Below are 24431 nucleotides of genomic sequence, written 5' to 3' on the forward strand. Positions count from 1 at the left end.
ATACCTCCGTCGCTCCCTTGCATAACCCGTCCCTTCTCTGCCGCATGATCAGCCTCCCAGACTCCAATTCCCCTCTTTAGTCATTGTTACTTGTATAACACACCCTTTCTTTCTCTCCGTCAACAGTCTTCCTCCCCGCAAGTCTGCAATACCTACTTCCCTTACTGTAGGCTGCCCTAATCGGTCAAACCTTCGAGCTGTTGGAAACAAAGACGTCGTCTCCCCGTTTACACACAAAGAAACAGACAGTCCTGCCGACCATACCAACCAACCATAGTCCTCTTCCAGTCTCAGTAACACTGGACTCTCTACCCAATTGGACCGCATCTCTTCGTTCAACCGTTGCAAAAGCCGTTGTGTCTCACCAGCAAACCCCAGGTTTCCCCTCCGCAAAGCAGTGCCGAGTCCCGTTCCTCTCGATCGCCGCCCCCTCTCAACCCCAATAAGCCACTGCCTTCCCCGCCTCCCTTCGACAGTGCCGACCAGCAAGCCAATGGCCCTTCCGCCAGACCAGTTCTAAAACTTACGAAGATCATGGCAACCCTCAGCGATGACGACGTCGAGAAGCTCTTCTCCGGAGCTCCTCAGTACTTTGCTCGCTCCGAGGGCCATTACACCGGCGCCCCGCACCCCTCCGTCGCCTTTCCCTGGGACGAGTCGCTCGAGATCCGCGACCTGACCGACCATGTCCAGATCGAAGATGCCGCCTGGAGTTGCATCACAGCATGGCCTCACATAACCAGGGACATGAACTCCAATCCTGCTGCCATACGATGCGCCAAGGAAAGGAAGCGAGCCCATTTCTACCCGCGATGTCGAGAACGGCCTAATATGCTCAGCATGCAAGGGTTGGAGAAGGGCACAATGGGATACCAGGCGGCTCTGGAGATGCCTGTTGGCGATGCACTCCAGGAAGAGCAGTTTGGCTTTGGCAGTATTGGATTCAAGGCCAAAGCCATTGTCGAACAGCGCCAGAGAATGCTGGCTTCCAAAGACGGCCTCCGCCGCTTGGAGGAATCGTCCATCCTAGATCAGCTCATCAAGAACGGCGCCAGGTACAAGGAGAACAAGGTCCACAGAAAGATCCACAATACCTTGTATAACGAGCTATTCCTAGGTATCCTGCATCCGCCGACCCGTGTCATTGACCACCACGATCCCTACAGTCTCTCTGTACAAATCTCGGCGCTTGTCAAGGTTCTCGCTGCACCTAACGTCTGGATCGACTTCTCCCACGTGGAATGGAGAATCAGGCTAGGCCAAATACTCTGGGGCTCCTTCGAGGGCGACGAGCTCGAAACGGATGTCGAGATCGACGACGCTGATAGTAACGAGGAGCGCAAAGAGGAGAGATACTGGTTGTTGCTTCAGATCCTCCTCGCATGCGAGCTGCTCATCAGGTTGGATGCGATCACGGAAGGTGAAGAGCTTGGCATCGAGAGCATCAGACCCACCGAGATCAAGCGTTTTGAGAAGGACGCAAACTCAACAGTAAAGTGGTCACTGCACTTGGCACGCGCTTGGCTCGAGAATATTGAAATCATTGAGCGAAAGGTCGACCCGGCGAATACTCAGAAGCGCAACTCCGGCGGATGGCTGGCATCTCTGACTGGGAAGATGAGCCTCCACCCCAATAACCACACTCATTCACAGGGTGATGTTTCCGTGTACACCATCCAGGGACGGTACAGCGAGAGACAAGTCAACGGTCTTACTAGTTTCGCAAGAAAGTTACGCTGGCCCGATATCGAATCAGACACATACGCGGAGCAGATCTCTGAGACGGTCAACAAGGTGTCAGAAGCGACGCCGATTCACACACCCGCAGAAACGCCGATGAGCATCGACACAAAGAGATCGTCTTATTTTGGTGGCGGTCGGACTGAGGCCAGCGTTACTCGACATCCGTCCGGAAAGCACAAGATCTCGGCAGCTTTGCACCCTTCAGGATGGCTGTCCAAATCCTACGTATCCGGCCTGATGCTTCCGGGTGAAGGACTCTATCACTTGATCATGACCACTCTTTTGGAGAACGACAAGGAAGCAATGGCCAAATTAGGCCCGATGGCGAACCTATGCGGGGGCTTCGTGTATCGTGGAAAGAGTTTCTGGAGCACGGCATGCATCATTGGCCGCGTTCTGGCTGCTGGTGCTGGCTCTGCTCAGTGCATGGGATGGATCTCAAGCGATATTACTCCTCAAGGCCATGGTGATGGTTGGGTTAATATTGACGTTGCCGAAGTCGGTGGTGAGTAACCTTCTAAACAACTCCTCTTCAACCTAATTAACGCCTTTTGAAGACGACATGAAAAAGACAGGCAAGCAAGCCCGATTGTGGGGTAAGACTCTCGTCGAGCGCGAGTCTTGTGTTCTGGGTGATGCGGACCCCAGCTCCGTGCTGCCCGCGGACTTCATCATTCCTTTTGAGAACAATTACGCGGAGCCGCCTCCCACCCTGAGCATCTCCTTGACATCCCTCAATCTGTCCGCGCCCGTTGACTCGGCCCGCACCACTCCGACCGAGGAGACGGTGATGACTCCTTTCTCGGACGTGACCCGCGCTCACGAACTCTACACATATCCGGCTTCGATCTCCTTTTCTGTCGGCCCCAACGGCGGTGCGTCAAAGGAGCATCAGTTCTCTCTGACGAAGGATATCCATTTCGTGACGGCTCATCCATGCCACCCATCTTCCCACGTCAAGGTCTTGAGGTCGCCCTCGAGCCCCACTATCCAGCAGATCGACGTGGATGGCAGCGGCATCGGCGGTGTGAGCTCTAAGCCGGCCACCATCACGGGTAAAGAGAACCAACATTCCTCTCATATTGCCACATAGACTGACCATTAGCTAGGACATCCCCTACACAAATCCTTCACATACACTGTGATCCATCTATCAGAGCTTCTCGAGAAACCAGATGCCTCACTGGACAACCTGCTCCTGAACACGTCATCTGTCCGACGTCCATCTCTCACCCCCACCATGAACACCACACCTCGCGTTTTGGTCATTGACTGCATCACTGGCTTCAAGCGTCAGCCGCCGACGCAAGAGACTCCCACGTCTCCTATCCTCGAACGTACTGCCAATGGTGCCAGCCTTGCGACGACCAACATGCACCTCGAGTCCCGGCGTCGCCAGTTTGGAAGTGACATGGAAATCCTGGTGAGAGCGTTCTGCGCGGAGAAGGGCTGGAATGCCATCATCTCGAGACGCCGGCGGGGTTGCCTTGCGTGCGCCATCAGAGAGGCCGGCGCCTTGGCGTGGAAGGTCATCATTCGTGTCGACTAGACGTGTCTTCTCTTTTGCCTTGACCTTTTAATTTTTTCTTGTTTGTGTAGTTGAGGCCGATCGGCTGAGATCAAGTCATCATTCGGGCGTCACGGATTGTTGTTAGGGATACCTGGGGTACACACGCACACGTGCACACACGAGAGGCATGCATAGCGTTGATTTATTCGCGGAACGACTGAAAGAAAAAGAGATGGAACAGAGTGTCTGCATTGGTCTGAGAGCTGTAGTGCGCGATACCCCCCGCCCCCTGATATAATACGCTGTATTGAAGAATATCCCTCCTCAGCCTGTTTGCTGCGGTGTGACTTGAACCGCGAGGCTTGACGATCAAGGCTCGTGGTCTCTAGATCCGGACACCATGAAAGCCACGGTGCATGCATGATCAATCTTCAGGGATGTTGTGTGTATCCCGCGTGGCCGCCGCAGGCCAAGGCCAGAATATTATCTAAATGACATTGCCGAGTTGCACAAATCTGGCAGATGAAAACTCGTCAAATAACCGACCCAAGAATGAATCGCTGACAATCAAGCCCCTTTGAAGCCGTTGGAGTCTGGCCTTGTAAATGGTATCAACCCACCCTTCCCCCCCCCCCAAAAAAAAAAGATTGGATCCTCCCATTGCAAATCATCAACTACCTTACTCATTGCGATCACATCACTCGCCATAGACTCACAGGTCTTTGCCTTCAAACCAGCTGTTGACGCTCCACTCCTTCCAGCCGCGCTTCTCGCCGGGGAGCTCAATGGACTCGTACTCCTCACGGGTGACGTTCTGCCACTCCTCGAGGGGGATCCAGCCAATGTAGGCGCGGTCGCCGAAGCCGCCGATCCAGTAGACGGATGTCACGACGAAGCGAACCCACTCTGATTCGTGGACGGGGCTGCCGGGGAGCCAGTACTTGGAGTCAGGGTGCTTGTTGACGAAGCAGTGGGCGAGCTTGAGGGAGGTGACAGGGTCGACGGGGATCTTCTCGAGGTAGCCGAGGAGAGAGAAACGGGGGAGGTTGGCGGCGGAGTAGGGAACAGTGTCGGGGAGGGCGGTAACGGTGTCGGCGTCGAAGGAGCCAAAGATTTTGCTCTTGAGCGAGGAGAAGAGGGAGATGCGCTTCGCGGGCGGGAACGGCGGGACCCAGTGCATGGAGAGGGAGATGTTTGATCCGGCGCGGACGTTCTTGAAGGACGTGGCGATGGTGATGGCCAGGATGGTGGGGTTGCCCTCATCCTCGCAGTCGGCGACGTAGTCCATGAGACCGATGGGCATGCCAGAGAGGTCGCCGCCCGAGGCGGAGTGGGCGCCCGTCGGGAAGACGGTCGCGAGCTCGGCCAGCTTGGTCACGGCGAGGATGCGGCGGCCCATGATGGCGGACTCGTGCGAGGTCGGGATGCGGCTGGCATCGGCGCCGCCTTCGGGATTGGAGAGGAGGTGCTGCGGCATGCCGGGCTCGAGAACAGCGGTGACCGCGGAGGCGGCAAGGCCGGCGAGGATGGCGGATGTCTTCATTTTGTTTTTGGTTCGACACGAAACTGCTTGGACGGCACGAGGAAGAGAGGATGCAGAAGGAGGAGGACCTGTCGGTGGTCGGGGGTCGGGGGTCGGGTGTGTGCCAGGTTTTGTAGCAAGGTCCTCACTTGAGGTGTGTGGTCGGCCGTCGGATAGGGTGGAATTGATCGTACGAGGTGTTCGTAGTATGAGGCGGTCTAGGAAGGGTTAGGACGGAGAGCCAAGATATTTGGAGGGAACTATTGAGTGCGAGCACGGCGGGGACGATGTCTGTGTTGGGGAGGTTCTTCGGTTTTGGGGGATGGATTGAAGAACAAAGAGAACGGGATGGATCCTGCGTGGGCAAACACGGTTAGAGGACTAAGGTCGCCCTCATCCAACAGCGTCGGCAACAGTCAATAGAATGAGTAGGGTTTCCGTAACGGACGAGGACGGGAGGTCGGTCTGCAACGGCGGTGGGCTGGGGGGTTCAGTCAGAAGGTTAGGTTACCTCGAGTTGGGTTTAGCTGGGCAACTCCGCAAGAGGAGAGATGGGCGCATGTGATGTCTGGGATGAGACGCTTGGAAAGTGGCCGGGGTTTAGATCTGATAAGCCAAACGGCGTTTAGCGCGAGACCGACCAAGCCTGACTCTACCCACTCCGAGCCATGCGGGCATGGGCAGGGCTGCTTGGTGCTGGCGGTTGTACACACTACCTTACGAAAGACAAAATTTCAAGGTCCTCATCCGAAGCTGTGGGCTGGCTGAAGGTTGTGTGCCTGCAGGTACCTGGACTGCATGGTCGTCTCGGGCGTCTGGCGATGAGCCGATGAGCCGACGAGCAGATGTTTTTGGCGTCCAGTCGATGCTGAGCCAAGAGGGCGACAGAACGACAGAATGGGATGGACAGTGTCTACCTCACCTACCATGGTAGAGAGGTACGTTACCTTAAGTACCTTAAGGTAGGTGCCCAGCTTCCCTATCAGCTTATCTAACGAGGGGAAGACAGTGTAGACTCTCTCTTCTTCAAAACACACTGTGCCAGGTCTTCTGAGGTGGGGTGGAAGGAAAGGAGGGCCCGAGGGGACTTGAGTAAGTGGAGGCAGTTACACGATTAGATGACAGAAGGCCCCAGGTTGTGCTGGGAAACTCTTAAGAATGAGGTAGCGGTCGCTACAGAAGGGTCTGTTCATTGCCAAGTGCTGATTGGTGTGCGCTCCTTGTCTGTTCGCACCCAGGCTCAAGTCACATCACAAAGACGACCAGGACTGAACAACAACACCAAGCACAGAAAGGCACAAGCCCTTCGACAGACAGAGGTGTCAGCGACAAGCAAAAAGGCGCGCCTTTCTGCACCCAATTTCAGGGCATACTCAAGGCTTCTCATTCAAGACCAAGCATTTGATCTGCCCCTCTCTCTCTGAACCATCAACTTGAGCAAGGGTTGAAGGTCAGTGTGGTCTCCATTCTTGCCCCGCTGAAAATTCACTCTTTACTTCCTCACCTGAGCATTGAGGGACCTGGACGTCCACAGGTGAGACTGATCAACCAGGGTCTTCACCACCAACGTGCTTATCTAACGCTGACCTCACATCTGGCCTCATAGCTGATTGCCATGGAAGAGGAGACCAAGATGGCAACATGGAACGGTTTGCCTGTCGAGCTCAAAGGTCTCATTCTGGAGCACCTCGCCCTTGGCGCCGTCGCTGAGAGACGCTCCAAAATATGGAAGTCCAAGAGCAAGCGTCATGACATGGGCAGCTACGCCGTGGTGTGTCAACAATGGCAGAGATTCATAGAAAAGATCAACTTCAGTACACTCGAGATCAACTCTGCCAAGGACCTCTCCCGGTTCGATGAGATTCTTCAGGAACCCAGCCGTCGCTCTTACCTGCGCCGCATCTCACTCCGCATTGAGCTGCCTCGCTATGCCAATAAGCTGGCCAAGGTACCCGAGACAGACGCGGAGCAGAACGAAAATGAGATTGCATTTACTCAGGGAATCTGGAACCTTTTCGACATCCTCAACAAGTGGACGCCTTTGGGCCAGGCTATCGAGTTGGAGCTGAGCGCCGCTTCGCCCAGCGATAAGAACAAGTACTTTGGCGAGATGGGCTTAGACCAGGGCGGCAACTCACGCTTCTTTGACCACGACCTCGACTTTTGCTTCATCACCGCCGGCTGTGAACAGGTCGGACGACACGGCCTCCCCGAGGTCTCGGTCATCAACAGCTGCCAGATTCTACGCCGCAACCACCGCAACATCTCATCTCGAGCCTTGCTCAGCATTATCTCAAGTCTGCCCAAGCTTGAGGAAGTCCGCTTTGAGCCCTGGCATCAAGTCGACTTGGAGGCACAGCTAGAAGTCGACTCAGGTATGTCTCTCATCTCTCCCCAAGGTGGCATCCAATTGCCCGATACTGACTTTCTCAGATTATGCCCGTACTTTCCCTTTCTGGCCATCCCACATCAAGCGAATCAGCATCTTTGAGCATTTCGATGCTTTCAATGATGGCCCGGAAGCCGAATGGGAGGATGCCGAATCTGTTGACGATAATGACGCGGATGCAAACAGTGTGAACACCGTTCCTCTCGTCCTAGACGATGCGGAAGATGCAGGCGACGTTGCCCGAACCTCTTGCCCCAGTCTTGGTCACAACTTGGGCTTTCTCAGTCTACAAGCCGAGGAGATGGCCGTCTCAAATGTCTCTGACGCGACGGCCTTTTTTCAAGGCCTCCTTGCACGCAAACCCGTCTGGAACAACCTTCGCCGACTTGCACTTACGTCCCATACGATGATTGATGGCATCGACCACGAGACTGTTAACAGCGTCCTCCGTTCGATCGCCAACGCCGCAAAGCACATGCCAGCATTGCAAGTGCTGGAGGTTTACAAGACCGACCAATTTGGAGGTGCCGTCTTCCGCTACACCGTCGAGACGTTGTCGACAACAGCGTCGTGGGAGAGCACCTGGGACTTTCACGTAAGAGCTGATGTGAAGGCTGCGTGGGCTGAGGTGGCTAAGAAGAACACTCCCCACAACCTGACCTTTCTCCCCGAGATTCGCCAGAGCGACTATCGAGGTCCGTATGTGTTCTTGGACCAGAACTTGAAGACGAGGGATCTCATCCTACACCCGGCGTCGTTGGAGGATATGCTGTCGAAGAAGCTGGATAAGTGCCAGGCTTGCAACGGATTCTGTGCCGACCCTAAGAGCGAGGAACAGGTCTGGGGTTCTACGAGGGGCAACGACGCTTGAGCATATGAGCAAGGCCGATACATACACTCGTGAACATATCTTGATACCCTTTAGAATATGAATGTTACACGGCCGTGAAGATGGATCAAGGAAAAGTTGGATTAATCAGACAGGCATACATCATACATTGGTTGGTTGTTAAATAAGATTGACCCTTCAATCAGTCTGGGCCAAAACATTGAAGGCAAACTGAGTCACCGTACCTAGTCAATCATACCCCCCACCTCCCTCCCTAGGTATCGAGAACGGTCTTCAGCCTGTTCGCCGATGATTCATCTCGCCGGCGCCACTGCAAAAGCTCAGACCACCGAGCAGAGGGTGGCTCATGCTGTTGTGGGGTTATTCCCTAAGGCCGAAATTACTCCCGGACCACTTCTTCCGCATTGGGGCTGACGCAAAAGACGGAAGGTGACTGGCTCAACAAGGCAAGCCCCTTCGCCCGCCCTGCTCCTTCCCCACTCGGTACACGTGACGCACAGAATTACGAACCGAACCCCCAAAATTGTCCTCGCCCGCAGCCCTCCCACGCACTCCGACGCCCATCGCCCGCGCAGAAGAAGACAAGCCCGCTTCTCGATTCCATCGACAACCAACTCACCGTATCACCACAGCAGCAAATCAAACCGCCAAAATGGGAAAGGTTCACGGATCGTTGGCGCGTGCCGGAAAGGTCAAGTCTCAGACGTAAGTCTTTTTTTTCTTCTACCTATGAGAACAGAAAACACCCCGTACGTGTATTTGGGAAACGAAGGTGGCAAAACGTCGAAAACTTTGGTCACCACGGACGACGATGAGGGGAACGCCGATCGGGAAAGAGAAGGGATAACAACGCTGCGTTCGACGATGTACGACGAGGAAATTACGTTTCAACGGAAGATTCGACCTGGCGAAGGATCATTTTGTCTTTGATGATGAAATGACGAACCGCGATCGCTGACCATTGCAATAGCCCCAAGGTTGAGCCCCAGGAGAAGAAGAAGACCCCCAAGGGCCGCGCGAAGAAGAGACTCACATACACCCGCCGTTTCGTCAACGTCACCCTCACCGGCGGCAAGCGCAAGGTACACCCCCGACAAAACCTCCCCTAGCCGTACTGTCGATGACTTACGATGACTAACTTCGCCTCCCTTTGTAGATGAACCCCAACCCTACCGCCTAAGCGCCTTCTTCTTCCCATATGCATTCGATACGACTCTAGGAACGTCTGGGCCACTGGCATGAGGGCGGAATCGTTGGGACAATCAAGTTCAAGGGTGGTTGGCGAAAATGGTGAAATTTGGGACAATGCCGTCGTGGTTTCGGAAATCTTATCACGCCCCTCATCCCTCCGGTCTCCCTCCGCCTGCCGACGGCTCGAGGAATCCCCTACCGGTGTGGTTACTTGGGTCAGTGTGTGTATAGATTGATCTCTCCCGACCCGACGAAAGCATAAGAGACAAACGAATGCGTAACGCAGAATTCGTAAAAACTATTTGGTTTTTTTCTGGCATTCAAATCGGAAATGGGGAACCTCGCTTTGTTTTTGAATTGTCTTTGTCAAACTTGATGAGCGCTCGCCAGATGCCATGTGGCAGTCTCGACTACGGCTCGGGGAGAAATACATGGATGTTTCTTCAGCCATCTACCTGACATGTCGTCAAGTGCCCGTTGTGATTATGAAATGTCGGCAGGGTTCCCCTCGAACGCTATCCTCTTCATACTTGCCAAGTTTCAACAGCACCGAGCTCTCGAAATTAGAAGACTCTCCCGACCTCCAGTCAATTATGCGTTCGACCAGTCCAGTCCAACGCTACGCATCATCCGCCACCGGGGTCTCGGAGAACTGGTTCACTCCAGTCAGTAAGGAGTCTCTCTAGGTGCTAACAAGCTACCTATGGCGGATCCCGATCTTGTGCGTTTTATAGTCTTATTCGGAACATTAGGCTGGCATGAGTTGCTGGCCATGAACAAGTATAGGACATGCCCTGTCATAGCGGCTTCAGGTCGCTATAGACTGTTCAAGCAGGAACTAGAGGGCCAACAACCGCACTTTGGTGTTTTTGACCCGGCCGGCCCTTGTAGTAAGGCTCCGATTCGTCTTTAGTATTCGTTCATCCGAGCAGACATGAACCGGAGGGGGCGTTGGTATCAGACTCTCTATCGCTCACGATGGCTTTCATTGTCGATGGTTGGAGAGTGTTGTGTTTGTGGTCTTGGGCACGGGTGGGGTGGTCGGCCGGTATCGAGGCGGGAGATACGGATGGATGCGATGAGGCGCATCTGTGGTGCTTCCATGTTTGTTATGAAGGAGGTTAGGTCGAGGTAAAGGAGAGAGAGAGGGTGGATGTGGATGTGGAAGAGGCTCCAACTCTGTGATCAGGCCGCCCCAGGCTTGGAATGCTGGTCCCACGTCAGTGAGGTGCAGCTCGAACAGAAGAATCCTGGATTTTTCTCTTCGTGCTCGGGACAAAGATTGTCTTGTCAAATTGTCACTCCACGTCGAAACCTGGATGGCGTGCTCTCCGGGCTCATGCAATACACGGCTTGCTTGTGCCGGGATTCCAGAAGGAAACTCGGTCTTGGGAGTATACATGCCCTTGCCAGAACCAAGCCAGCTAGGTTTTTACCAGACGACTTGTGACGGGAAACCTAGGGCTGCATTGGGGAACATGTTCAATAAGTTGAAACTTGGTGGTAGACAGGTTTAGTGTATCGCGTAGCATGGCTATTCCTCGTCATCTAGGTCAAAACTCAGGGATGATGATATCAAGTCGAGAGGTCAAGCTACATTTTTGGACAGTCGGTTTCCATGTCTTGCGAATCGGTATAATAATTCGTAACCATGATATACCCCAGACAGGAATAAAACTTTTGCTATGCTTCCCGCTGGAGTGTGAACTACACTCAACTTCAATCCTCAGTTACTTCGTACAGAAAACGCATGCCACATTGAACGTATGAACAACCGCTCCGTGAATGAAACGTTATTTTCCTACTAACCAGACCCGTTACATCTAAATTGCGATTCTGACAATCAGCTTTTCTAGAAGTGCTACCTCTCGTTCTCATCCGGCTCGTCAAAAATCATGGACAGGACGCTTTGCATTCCTGTGATAGTAAGCGGTCTCGTCCTCTCGAGTTGGGTTCACATGGGGGAGCTCGTCTACGACGTCCAAGTGACCAAGACCAACAAGAGGTTGTAGAAAATTCGTTCTGAATAAATTCAACTCAGAATTCAAGGTTGTCAAGTTCATGACATCGCTGAAAGACTACCTAGTCGTCGAGGCAAATCGACAGCATTTACAACATGGTCACCAAAGACAAATACCTTTCACTAAAACTTATTACAGCAATACATAAGCGTCGTCCGATATTGGGTAATCGACAAGATCACTGCGTATGGGGATCATCGTACCAAACCAGGTAGCCAATGCATTCATGGTGAAATCCCGCCAACACTCTATGACATATGGAAACACTGGCGCTGGTCCCGGAAGCCACCTGGTGCATCAACAGATCCAAAATAAATGACCCGGCCGGGCCCACGATCTCTGGTTGAAGTTGACGGTCTGACCAATTTACTCGAATGCTCTGCCGCTCATCGAGGTGTCCCCCAAAGTGCCGTCAACCCGGAACGACGCACGTGCCTCCACCCGGTCTCCGAGACGTCACCGGGGCAGTTGATTGTGGGGCCGTACTGACCCTTGCCGTTCTATTGTCTCGTTGCCAGAGCGTGAGTCATCCGCATTCTTGAACAGAACATGATAATGTTCATTATTGATAGGTGAAGTCGGGTCTATTTTGAAGAGGCATATCAAATGAATCAGTCGGCGACGCGAGTGTTGTCAGTACAACACGTATCACTTTGGCAATAAATTACGACGGACTACTCATTTAACCCCAGGTCAATCGTAATATGTGACGCGGCTAACAGCAGCGTCAAATCACTACATTCTCAGTTGAAGAAAAATGCGGCTTACAGCTACGGCTATGCCAGTCCACTGAACAGCTTCTCGTGCAAAAAGGCCATCTGTTTGAGTCGCCCCTACAAGTGTTACTTGCTCATCCAAGAATGCCGCCAATCCCCGGTAGATTCCCAGTATTTCGAGAGGCAAATGAACTCGATAACGTCAGAATGAACAAAACCCTGAGAAAAACTACGGATCATCCGAGCTCCCAGCCCGCGAAGGGCGTCCTGCCGCACCCGACCCAAGTTCATGCAAAAGACTGCGCAGACTTTCGACCAAAGGTGGTAGAGGTTCCGAAACCACAGGGAAGTTGTTCCGAAATATATCTCTAGCAATGGAGAGGATCACACTAGGGTTAGATAGTGATTCCACGCCGTCGGAAGGGTTTCCATTGATTGTGAGGCCAGGCATTCCACGATCAAGCTGAAGGAAGGCCCTCGTTTCCCGGTTTTCTTCCGAATCCATGAGCGTGTAACCAGAGCTAGACCTGTTGCTGCCCATCCCATTACCAATTTCTTGATCGGAGCCGTGCCTAGAGGCCGAACAGGAGAGCAACCCGTATGCCCAAAGCGTGAGACATGCGTAGTACACGGCGATGGCGTTGAATTCACGTAGAGACGCGGGTGGAAGCTGACGAGCATGATGGAAGATTTGACCAGCATGCCATATCGCGTAACGAGCCTCAGATGTCTTTACCCAGCTTTCTTCTAGGCTGGTATAAGTTTTGCGGGCCTCGTCCTCTCCCGACTTACCAGCAAACGTCTGCAGAACATCGGGAGAAACATGTAAGAGCATCATGAGCAACTCCGACATGACTGCAAGCTGAGCCGTAGGCCGCTTCGATGTGAGAATCATAGTTGAAAAGTCGTTTAGATCTCGGTACAGCTCCTGATATTGTGTTTTGAGCCAGAGGCGGTGGGTCGCATTTCTCTTGCTCGAGAGCCCGTCGGCATAGAACTTGAGAGCTTCGCGATACGCCGCTATTTGACCCCAGTGGCCATGTAGTAAGGCCATGTAACACAATTCGATGTCGACCAATTGCTCAAATTCGTCCAGAATCTCGGTACAGTGCATGACCTCTGATACTCGGGGAATAATACGGCCCTGGGCTGCATTGGTTTTGGCAACACACAGATTCCTCCACTGCTCTGCGGATCGTGCTCTCCATAGATCTCGAGAAGCAGGAAGACTGAAGCTTAGTTCTGTGTAAGACATTAGTGGATTTTTGCAGAATCCTATGGATGTCTGGATGTCGTGAAAAAACATGTGCAAAACAATGCGTTTGTAGGATTCACGCTTCGCAAATTTGCGCCATTTCGAGTCCAGAACCTCGGGCGAGTCTGCCATCGTTGGGATCAATGCTGCCGAGTCTGGTGGGGCCGAAAAGTTTCCCGAGCGTCTCAGCATGGTCATTGGAGGCTGCAGAAAGCTCTCTGCAATCTCCATCTTTCGCTTAAAACCACTCCAGATGCCAATATCCAGGTTGAGCATGAACGCCTGGAGGGCCGCGAGATCTCGCGTAAAAGAGTTTGATCCTTCGAACTTGGGCATGTTAGCAAAATCAGGTTGCTGCACGGTGTATCAAAGGGGTGATGGACTTACCAAGTCTGCCAGTCCAAGCCGGAGCACTTCATGGAGGGCAAAGCCGAACCGCCACACCGCAGGAATGGAGATGTACGTAGCACCGCTGGACAGAATGCCAGCAAGAAGTTCCGGAATCGCAGCAGCAGCATCGAACGTCGCCAGATGAATCCAACTATCGCTCTGGTGCTCATCATGAATGAAATGAGCTTGCACGAGGTAGTTCAGTAGATCTAAAGACGGAAAAGACGGCGTACGTGTACGGGCGCCCTTTTGGACTGTGCTAGCCACCACCATGGCCAGCAGACTGTCTCTTGAGAGGGACGTCATCTTAAGCTTGGTGCCCGGCGTATGGATAAGTTTGTCGAAAGCGGGAGAATTAGCAAAGGTGCCGTCGTCAAGGATCAAGCTCTCCTTATCCTGCGGGGCTGCGTGATGCAGCGCGTAATCCTTCGGCCCCGGTTCCCAGAGCCAAGGCGATCGTTTGAAGGCCGCGTGTGCTTTTGACGCGTTTCGTACGTTAGACTTGGACCGGCTTGTTGTGGTAGATTCTGGAGTCTGATTGATGTCAGGTTGTGGAATGGTTATGGCGTCGAAGTTGAGGTCCCATGAGGAAAAGTCCATGTCCTGGAAATATGTATGTACTGGATTGAAGTTGGCAATGTCGTCCAACACCATGTCCATGACAGGGTTCGAAAAGCCATCATCCATGTAGGAGGATGCGTCCAGATCATGGCTCATATCAGGGTTTTGTGGCATCATAACCAATTTGGAGGGTGTAAAGATGGAGCCAGTGTCCATGCTACCGTTCAGGTCGACACTCAGATGCATCGTTGATGCCTCGGAAGGGCTGGAAGCGCCGTCGATGGATGTTCTATGAGGATGTGTGCGCTTCGAGGGGACATCGCATGGTAGATTCTTGGAGCGACAGCGAGAGCATGGCTTGGCATCCTGGACGTGTGTCAGTCTTCTGGTACTTTGGCGCAGTGCTATACTCTTCCAGGTTTTGGTTTTTACCTCGCATTTTGACTTGGAAGCGGCGCAGTTTAAGCACGCCTCCGCGGCTCGATCACTCCTCCTGATGAAGGTTCTACCCTTGCCCGTATTATCCCGGTCGTGAGTTGTTTCGTGGCGCGTGAGTAGGTCGGCTCTGTTGAATCGTTTGGGACATCGGGAGCACTGGTAAGGACGAGCATTCTCGTGAGAGCGTAGATGCCTCGTCAAGTGATCGGCTCGCTCGTATACTCGCTTGCACATATGGCATACATGTGTCGAAGAGGGAGAGGTGTCGGATGTGCTCAGTTTGCGTTTCCCGAGCTGTTGGGGTAGAAGTTGGGCCGATTGTTTCTGCAGTTCTGACGGTGAATAGAGAGGGTTCAGCATGTCAGAGCCGGCGGCATCGCAAAGGATATCGATGCCGTTCATGTTAAGTTTGGCGAGCGGCGGGCGGGCGGGCGGAATGAGGATGGGGATAGGGATGGGGCCGGAGGTTAGAATGAGTTGGATTTGATGATGACCTGCAGAGGCACGTTGCGCAAGTCTTGCGACTGCAGCGGCATCAGGGAATTGGGCACCGGGAAGTGGCGGGGGGGGAAGTTTACCTTAGGATGGCCGGCAGCAAAGTGGAGCAAGCAAGGTCATATTCTGGGGGGAAGGGCCGCGGTGGGCAGGGCAGGAAACACTGAACGGGCAAGGCGGGCATGGCGGGCATGTCATTGCGGCCGGGGAAAGGTAGCCCTCCATACGTTAAGATACGGGAGGGTACTTTATCCGACGTCGCCGCTCGTCTGTACCTTTTTGCGGGGTTTTAGGCCCAAAAAGCTAAGACAACCTGGAAGGAAGACAACACTCCAATGGGAACCAGAGCCGTTGGATTTTGCCTCGCTGTGGTTGGTTGCGGAGCCGGAGCAGCTGGCCAAGCTGAGGGAGTGTGAGGTTGATGCTCGATGCGCTCGCACGTCGTTGAGAGTCTAAATCTGACTGACCTCTCGTTGCAACTTTGCTATATCCGTGTGCCTCTCACACCATTCCATGTTAAGTCGACCCATGTCTGCTTCTTCTATGTGGAGTCGACAAGCCGCGCTCAGAAATACGAGGCGTTTGAGACAGGAATAAGGAACAATTCGAGAACGATTTCCCGGGACACTGAAAAAATTGGAATAGACGGGCCCTGTGATTGACGTCTACACTGCATTGCCGAGCATCCAAGAGTCATGACGGGCCAAGTTGAAGAAGGAACGATGCCATTTATAGGGGCCAGCTGAAACTGAGCCATAGTGACAACCTTGAAAGAGCGACGACAGCCTTGAGCACTGGGATAGGTCAGGTACTAGGTCCGAAACGGGCTATTGATGACTTTTACCCTCGCTACACTTCATTGTGAGCAGGGCTGGAGGGCTGGAGTGATGATGACATTCAAGTGAGGCGTCTAGACTCAAAGGTGACCGAGAAATGAGGTGTTTTTGCTGGCTGTCCGTCTCCTGTTGCTTTTCCCAAGTCAACGACTTCTCACGACTGGAATTCATTTCGAGCTCCGAGTTTCTCCTGTTTGACAGTGAGTGTTGAGGTTATCCCAGGGGCCCATGGATCCACTCCTGTTCCGTCCAGATTGCTTACGGACCGGAACGATAAGGTTTGCAAACTTGCTCTAGGACCCTGAAAGAGACGGGCTCAGTTGCCTTAGTAAAGTGACGGCAAAATCAAACGCGATACTTGTCAGGGTCCTGGGTCCTGGGCCCTGGGCCCATCGTACCTAGTGAAAGTTGTCGTTGTGCGTCGAGTTCTTCTGGCCTGGGCTAAGTTGCCTTTGACTCGGCCGTTCTGTCCTCCTTGAACCGGCGTCTGGCATTTTAGACCGAACGTACTTGGGTGCCCACTCGGTGTGATCAACATCTCAGGTGAATCTTACTCACAAGTCACCACTCACTTGAAGAATGAATGCGAAGAAGCTGCGATTGAGAGAGAGGCAGACGGGTGGGGACTAGTGCTTCAGATCGGAGAGTGAGGGAGGAGCGCATTCAAGCCGCTGGCCAATCAGGCACCCGATATGCCGGTCCGCAGATGCCTCTCGGGAACACCTTCGCCTGCTCCAGAGATGTCATCGAACAAGTTGTCAACTCTCAACTTTCCACCCAAGTCAGCGTCAATTAATCCTTGTTTTTACTTCCCTTTCTTCCCCTTGCTTAATCTGCCATTGCTTCTGTCACTTTTTCACACCTTCACCCTCCTCTCAACTTCACAGTGCTGACATCCCTCCGAAACCAACGGGGAACATGCCAAGCATCGTCTCTTCACACCGGTGTAGTAGTTGCCTTTCTCTCTCAGCTTGCCGACCCCTGAACAAATCGCCAGCGCCTGCACATATACCCTGCCCCGTCATATGATGCGTCCAATCAATACCTTGCTCTATTATTGCAGCGATTGCAGCGATTCAGTAAATCGATTCGATCTCCGCATAGCCTGGCGCTACCCAATATGAGGGGGGGGGGGCTCACTGCGCGAGAACCCATGAGATCCAGGCCAGGACTAGCCGTGCTGTCACTTATGACGGTTTTGCGTGTCTTACGATACAAGACATGGCCGCCCATATCTGCACAATTCTCATCTTCCCTTGTCAGTCCGGGCATTTGCATCACCCGCGAGGTGGCTTAGGGCTTCGTCACGATAAACCGAAGAGGCCCGGCACATCACTCGCTGGCCACCTCGTCCACAGTCATTCCTGAGAGCAAGCCCTGCTGGGACGCTACGAAACTAGGGACATGGACCTGGATCTCAGCTGGAATGCGCCTTCCTGGATGCCGGCCCTGCTCTTGACAGGCCTTTGAACTCCCTGTCAAGTGTTGCAGGGCGTCCACTCGTGCGTCCTGCACGCCGTTTGGTGTAACGAGTTTGACCCAACTTCCACCTTCAAGCTTCCTTACAGCTGTGTGTGTGTGTCAGTGGAACCGTGGAACCGGGACCGATTGGGCTGAGAGGGGACCTGATCGCAACGCAACTACCTGAACCCACGCATGGCCGAAGTCCGCCATGGATCACCGCTGTTTCCGTCTTCCAAGCCGACCTCCCATCCCCGTTGTAGGCCGTCGGTCCGCAGCTACAGACACAGCTACGATGACCCGCGCGGCCATTCAGAAACGACTTGTCAACAAATGAAGGCCTGCAGGAGATGCAGCTCGCAACCTTGTGCTGAATATGGTCATTCGAATCGCACTCAACTGCCAGGTTTTGATCCAACACGATACTTCGTTCAGGGAGACTGCTACCTTGATCCGCACTGGATACCCAGCGCCAAAGGACCTCTTTGCTTTTCGACCCATCGTCTCTTTCCCCTTTCCAACTGCGATACCACCTCGATCTTGACCGATACACACCTTAGGGGATCGGTTTCCCCTCATGCAACTACAGGCATTAGTGTGCCAATTCGTCGCGAAAACCGGACTCAGCAGCAGTCAACACCACACTCCCGGCGTTATCTCCGAGCAAAACACCTCCCGCGTCCCGTCCGGCACAGTCGCGATCGGGGCCATGCGATGCGCTCCGGCCCATACAGGTGTCGTCGGTCTGCATCTACTCCGTTTTTGGTCCCAAGATCGAGGGTGGAACCTGTACCAAGATACACACCACACCACACGAGTCCCGTCGCCGCATCCATACTTCTGACATCCATCCATTCCCGTTCGAAACAATCAAGGTTCAAACGAGGTGCGAGAAAGAACAAAGAACCTGTATAGTCTCTGATTGAAGCAAGTATGCCGAAAGCGGCTACCGATACAATTCCCAACTCCCCTTCCAAGCCCAAGCCCAAGCGCCAGTTGGTTTGCCCATGTTGTTCTTATCCCTCTCTCCGTCCAACTCCCGCCCATTCTGCCCCTCCGACCGTGCATTCCGATCTGAAAATCGGACAGAGATGGCTCGTTAACATTACCGGGCCAGTACCCAGGTTGGCCCACGCATCAATTTTGATCTGCCCCCTTTTTCCATACACTCCAATAAACCCAGAAAGAAAGAAAAAAATGGCAAGACAACAATGAAAAATTCCTCGTACTCGAACAAGCACAACCCCCTATGGTCATCTCGCTCGCACACAAACCCTCAATCTATAGTCCTTGTGTGTCGCCGTTCGCCGTAGTCCCGGGGTATCGTAATTGTTTTGGTGGTTCCCAATATCGTATCGCAGTCCCAGCTTCATGACTCTTGTTAGGGGATTCAGTGCTGGACAAGAGTCAGCCTCACCGCCACATCTTGAAATGGAGCGGGAAGAAGTTGGAGAACTCACATGAGCTGTCTTAGCCGCAGGGGGTGCCGCAGTAGCCGCACTCTTTTCCGGGTAGTACCCACACCTCTTTACCTGAAGCATGGCACGTAGGGCAGCGAATGCCTGGGAGGAGGTGCTGGGAAAAGAGAGTTAATTCGGGCTCTGTGTGGACGTGGGGTGCAGTCATGCACACTCACCTGTTTCGAGCCGCTCTTGGTGGACGACGATGGCTTCTGCTGGTTTCGGAAAGCGGTCTTGTCGACCTGAGTGTGATATGAGCAGACCATGTTGGCGAGATGTGACGACCAAGGTGGTAGTGTGGTTCGTAGGATCTGATTCGAAAAGGTGTGGTGGGGGTGAACTCGCAGTCGATGTTGATGTAGGTTGGAATTGGTGCGTCGAGCAATGTCTTTGACCTGTAAAATGTCCGATGATGGCGATCTGGACCAGGCGACAGAACTCAAGGCGGCAACCGTCGATACTTATAGTTTGGCAGTTTCCGTTGAAATCGCACGACAAGGACAAAGCACTCGCTAGCTGGCCCGGCGAGACGGGCAAGGACCAGGTAGGCACAGCGAGGGAGAAGAGCTCAAGGTGGGAGCGGGTGTTCCAAGTCCCTGCTCTGGTTACTAGTGCAAGAAGAAAATATGGCAGTGCCATCTGATAAAAATCAAATCGGCGAGCAACCGGCGGAAGGCCGCCAGCAGAAAGGAGCAAGCAGCAAAAGAAACCAAACAGGCCGGTAGACCGGTACAGTGCAGATGGCACATATCACATTCTGGTGCGGGACTAGCAGAGACCCGGAGGCGTATCAGTGGCAGTTCAGCGATGAACGAAGGTGGCGCGAACCAGGTCGCCAGGATAGGCATGGGCAAGGATGAACGATGGGGATGGATCCTTGAATCACTCAGTTCGAGGGGACAAGGTGGGGTGGACCAGGCCCCATGGTGATGGCTGAAGAATTGTTCATCGGGAACGAACCGTACGTTTGTGTGTGCGTGCGCGTGTGTATGTGTAGGTGTGTGCATGTGTGAGTGAGTTGCGTGTACATGCATCGGGTATCTGTTTCCTTTTGCCTGCCTGTCTGTATGTATGTTTTCCTGGCTTGGCAGAACTTGGTAAAGCCAGCATTTGGGTTTGGGGGGGGGGGGGGGGTGGGGGGGGGGGGGGGGGGGGGTTTGTGTTGGTTTTTTTTTTGTTCGTTTTGGGTTTTTTTTTTTTTTTTTGTTTTTTTTTTGTTTTTTGTTTTCGTGAGTGGTTGCGTGCGAGGGCGGGCGTGGGTTTGGGGGGGGGGGGGGGGGGGGTAAGGAGATGGTACTTTGCTCTACGGATTACCACAAAAGCCATTCTTCTTTTATTCGTTTTTCCTGTCGAGGTAAGACAGAGCCGAACCAGCTCAAGCCAAGAAAGCCATCCTCCGAGTCTGTAGACGGGACACGGCAGTTTGACGAGGCTCGGCTTGTTGAGGCACGTTGCAACTTGCGGCTGGCGGCGGCTCCTCTGGGGATGGGACGGACAGAGGTTGGCTGGCTGTTTGTATTTCTTTGTTTTACCATGTTTTTTCTTCATTTTTTTCATACATCGAATCCTCCTTGTTGGAATTGGATACAAGGTATCGCGACGCGGAAGCAGTGGAAAGCAAAGTGCGGAGGCAGCGCTATGATGCAAATCTGGGTACTCATTCTCTCTTTCTTTCTCTCTCTCTCTCTCTCTCTCTCTCTCTCCCACCGCACACACACCTCTTTCAACCCTTGCAATACATCCCATCCCAGGTCCTAATCCCAATCTCCATGCCCCCGGGATGCTCATTGGCCCCTGGCGGGCAGTCGATCGCGAGGCTAGTGCAGGCAGGGGTTCGAACAGGGAGCGAGAGCAGAAGAATAACCCAGATGAGTGGATGTTCCAGAGCTCTGTTCGATCTGCCCCGGGATTCCGCGCCGGGGAATTCCTTCTCTGACTGTGACTTTGCAGCAAAGAGACAGGCGATTATGTAGTCATCGAAGCATGACAAGGTAAGGTATTTGCCTGAAGGGCCCCCATCCCCCATATCTCTCTCTCTCTCTCTCACTTTGTGTGTGTATCCCCCAGTAACGCACGTATGAGCGGAGAAGGGAAGATTTGGGAAACTCTGTAGTAGTAAACTCCACGCATGACCCATGGAGCAGACCCTCCTTGGATTCCTTTACTGAACAGCATGTAGCCGGTGACCAACGGAAACCCTGCAGAATTGTCGCAACCCCTCCAGAGCCGACATGGAGGCTCAAACGGCTCTATGGCCCCCCCGTGCCTCCCCATAGTAGGATGCTGTTCTTCTTCTTACCTAGCGCTTTCTTTTTTGGTGGATTAGACGGATTTGGGTGGAGGAGATCGGTATGGACTCCACATTGTGATGGCAGGTGCCTCATGACGAAACGCCGACGAAAACGAGAACGGGATGCTTAGCTCTGACATATTTGAAATTGGCTTTGATAGAGAAACATTGGAATTGAGGGAGGCGGCGGGAAACAAAAGAGTGTGTGTGTCGTGTTATGCCGCAAATATCGCGTACCGTTTGCTTTCGTAGACAGCTACTGGGCCTAGACTACTGGACAGGAGGCCAAAGACCCAAGGCCTCGTAACCCTGCAACAGCAAGTCGCAGTGTAGAATACCAACGGAGGCACAACAAAGTTTGGAGAACCTCTGGTTTACACGTTGTTGGATTTGATGGATGCACGTAATAGTAAATCTAGTTCCTGTTTTAGGGTCGAACTACTGCGTCGAGATGAATAAGGTAACGGAGATCCAATAAGAGACGACATATAGCCCTGCGGGTTGTTTGTGTGTAAGGCGATGTAAGGTAGGTAGGTAGGGACGGCAGTCAAACGTCCACACGAGGAAGATGCCTGCCGGGGAAGGGTTCGTATCGCATTCCGTACGTGCGAGCACTGACTCTTTGATGGGCACGAGGAGATGTATTTCCGGGAAGAGCTGGCCATATGACAAACTCTGTTTGCCAAAGAGGGAAAAAAAACAAGTTGACGGCAGACTGATAAACCCCTCGTTCATCTCTTTTCCGGGGGAGGGAGAGGGCGCAAAACGGAAGAAAAAAAAGTCTTGTTGGTTGTTGCTTTCCAAGCCCCAACAAAGTCGAGCATGTTCCTTTTCTGCAAGCCGGGACATTTCGATTCCTGGGATGGATTTTATGAGCAGTCGTAAAAAAATAAAATAAAAAAAATAGCTCTGTCGCAGAATAAAAAAAGATACCCAGATACTACTTTGGAGAAAAATAGGAACTGTGTAGAGAGAGTTTGGGATGGCAGCAAAGCAATGAAGGAACAGTAAGGACCCCTGTCCTGTCTTCTTCGGATGACCCCATTGGCGCATCCCGGGGAGGGGGCTGAGTGGCGTCCTTTCGGGGACCCGGGTGGGAGGGAGGGGTCATCGCGGCTGGTGAAGCTCCCCTTCACCGTGATTGTGGCCGGCGGCAGCCCGATTGGTGGCTTGCAATGGGCTTGTGCGCGCAAGCACACCACACACACCCCTCTTGCATCCATGGATCTCGCTCAACTCCTCCAACTCCTCCATCTCCTCACATATCGCACTTTTTTCTTCCCAATCACACACGCACCCACACACCTACACACACGTACCGGGATCTTTTATTTTCTGATTGACCTAGGCTGCAGGCCGATGGATCTTGCAACCGCTGCGGTTGTCGATGTAGTTGGTTGTGGTACCTAGCGATGGTGGTTGGTGCCATGGAGTGGTGGGTGGGTTTGGTTGAGGCGGAAGACCTCGCCCCTGCTTCCCTAGATCATCCCAGGCAGGGCTAAGATGTAACCAGATCTGACACCCACATTTCGTTCGCACTTCGAACCCTCCAACAATCAGTTGTACCGGTTTGGTCGATTGCGTTCCTTTTCACCTAGGTCGCTTGTCCAATTCGCGGCGCCCTCCGTCACTCTCGCGCAATTCACTTACTACCCAAGGTACCACTTTCGTCCTTTGGGGGCGGCCCTCGACTCGAGCTGAATCTCGAACCTCGACCGTATCTCACCATAACGCAGCCGAGCCATGCCCTCCCCCAGATTTGAATTATTCCAGACCTGTCTAGCTTTTCTAACATGCTGATCCTCATCTGTTCCCGTCACATGGCGAGTCTGGACCGTCAGCAAGCGCCGAGGCCAGTTGTCAGGCGTCAGGGCTGAAGCTCCGATGCGCAGCTCTTTGCTCAGCTCAGCTCTGCTATGAGAATGACTAGGAACATCGTCGTTAACCCCAGTCCTGCCTAGAATGCACTCGGGCGGGGTCAACACGTGTGTAGCAAGCGTCAAGGGAGAGCGACAAGAGAGGACCCCCGCGTCAATGTGGAAGAAGCATAGGAGGGGTTTCTTCTCTGCGCTTCTTACGCTTGTGAGGAGAGAGAGGGGGGGGGGGGGGCGGGATACAGAAATGCTGGGTCATCTTCTTGCATGCATGTACATCCGGCAAACTCGACGGACACGACACATGCAGAAAGAAAGAAGGAAATAAGGAATGCGTCTTCTCACAACAAGAGCTCTTGCTCTTGCATCGCATGGCATCCGCATCTTGGAGGTCCAAGGGAAAGCGACTACGTGTATACATAGTACGTACCATGAGTACCGTGACGTTCCAAGCATGTAAACGTAAACTACGATCCGGGGTCGACCGTCGACATCCTTTTTTACCGAGATTTCCAGAGCGTGGAATGTGGTTCCCTGCGTCAGGTGCTGCTTCCTTTCTTTACATTGCGCTCCCCGAGTCACCCCTCGGTCCCCTCCTCTCTCTGATTGCATTGGAAACAGAACAGAGCTCCAAACCGCAGTGGATCCACGATGGCAAGAGACATGAGACGTACAGCAAACACCAGCCCCCGTTTCCCCTACGTCTTTTCTTTTGTTTCCTTTCACGATACAGAGTGCCAAAGCTTCTTTTGCGTTTGCTTTCTTTCCATCCCTTGCCTCGTTATCCCTTCATTTCTTCTAGGCTGCAAACGTACGACGTGGGACTGGCCCCCTCCGAGTTTTCCACAAGGTTCTGCTGCCATTACCCGGCCGCCGCAACGCTTGCTCCTCTTCTTCTATTTCGTCTGCTTCTTCCTCTCCTCAGTCGCTTTTACTTTTCCGTCTTTTTGATGGAATCCGCCATTCTTTCTTTTCCGAATGGGCCCCAAGCTTCGCGTTTGGTTCAAATCCCACTCACATGTCTCCACCCGGCGCACTCATCCGCTTTCTTTTCCAAGTACCTGCTCCACGGGCTCCCTTGCGCATATTTGCTTTTTCCTTTTCCCTTTTACTCGACCAAGGCCCCTTAGCGTGCTGTTCTGCAACAACTAGGCTGCCCATCAATGGAAAATGGCGATGTGCTCTCTCTCGTCCGACTGGGACGGCAAAGGTGTCCTTGACGTCTTTCCACACCGTACGCACCGCCATGGACCGTCGATAGTAGAGGCAGGCGAGCAGCTCGGCTCGGCTCGACGTAGACGAGCGCCCCAGCCCCCAAATGGAGGAGGTCAGTTGGGAACTTGAACATTATCTGCCGTCTCTGCTCGTCGAGCAGTAGGTCATTTCGAGGCTAGCGGGATCTCACTTATCGTCCGCGATGCAGCGGCTC

The 24431-nt window shown here is 53.2% G+C and overlaps 6 protein-coding genes across 6 annotated transcripts, besides 1 other annotated feature; 3 read left to right on the forward strand and 3 right to left on the reverse strand.

Annotated features, from left to right (window-relative positions):
* Positions 1-534: 534 nt before the first annotated feature.
* CORC01_08206 (uncharacterized protein) lies at positions 535-3292 on the forward strand (the record flags this gene model as incomplete). Its single annotated transcript, XM_022619840.1, has 3 exons — positions 535-2248; positions 2301-2798; positions 2853-3292. The coding sequence occupies 3 exons, from the start codon at positions 535-537 to the stop codon at positions 3290-3292; spliced, it is 2652 nt and encodes an 883-aa protein (XP_022473601.1).
* Positions 3293-3965: 673 nt separating this feature from the next.
* On the reverse strand, positions 3966-4796 carry CORC01_08207 (uncharacterized protein; the record flags this gene model as incomplete). Its single annotated transcript, XM_022619841.1, has 1 exon — positions 3966-4796. One exon carries the CDS (start codon positions 4794-4796, stop codon positions 3966-3968), a length of 831 nt encoding a protein of 276 aa, XP_022473602.1.
* Positions 4797-5893: 1097 nt separating this feature from the next.
* On the forward strand, positions 5894-8035 carry CORC01_08208 (uncharacterized protein; the record flags this gene model as incomplete). Its single annotated transcript, XM_022619842.1, has 3 exons — positions 5894-6019; positions 6382-7150; positions 7209-8035. 3 exons carry the CDS (start codon positions 5894-5896, stop codon positions 8033-8035), a joined length of 1722 nt encoding a protein of 573 aa, XP_022473603.1.
* Positions 8036-8666: 631 nt separating this feature from the next.
* On the forward strand, positions 8667-9194 carry CORC01_08209 (40S ribosomal protein S30; the record flags this gene model as incomplete). The annotated part of the gene is made up of 3 exons (XM_022619843.1): positions 8667-8719; positions 8985-9096; positions 9171-9194. The coding sequence occupies 3 exons, from the start codon at positions 8667-8669 to the stop codon at positions 9192-9194; spliced, it is 189 nt and encodes a 62-aa protein (XP_022473604.1).
* Positions 9195-12171: 2977 nt separating this feature from the next.
* On the reverse strand, positions 12172-14988 carry CORC01_08210 (uncharacterized protein; the record flags this gene model as incomplete). Its single annotated transcript, XM_022619844.1, has 3 exons — positions 12172-13524; positions 13585-14514; positions 14581-14988. 3 exons carry the CDS (start codon positions 14986-14988, stop codon positions 12172-12174), a joined length of 2691 nt encoding a protein of 896 aa, XP_022473605.1.
* Positions 14989-17321: 2333 nt separating this feature from the next.
* Positions 17322-17387: a sequence feature (Short protein (CORC01_08211, OHE96448.1) was converted to a misc_feature.).
* A 1461-nt stretch (positions 17388-18848) lies between these two features.
* On the reverse strand, positions 18849-19104 carry CORC01_08212 (uncharacterized protein; the record flags this gene model as incomplete). Its single annotated transcript, XM_022619845.1, has 2 exons — positions 18849-18953; positions 19015-19104. The coding sequence occupies 2 exons, from the start codon at positions 19102-19104 to the stop codon at positions 18849-18851; spliced, it is 195 nt and encodes a 64-aa protein (XP_022473606.1).
* Between the last annotated feature and the right edge of the window lie 5327 nt (positions 19105-24431).

Source organism: Colletotrichum orchidophilum (assembly GCF_001831195.1).
Source record: "Colletotrichum orchidophilum strain IMI 309357 chromosome Unknown Scaffold_69.1, whole genome shotgun sequence".
Lineage (NCBI taxonomy): Eukaryota > Fungi > Ascomycota > Sordariomycetes > Glomerellales > Glomerellaceae > Colletotrichum > Colletotrichum orchidophilum.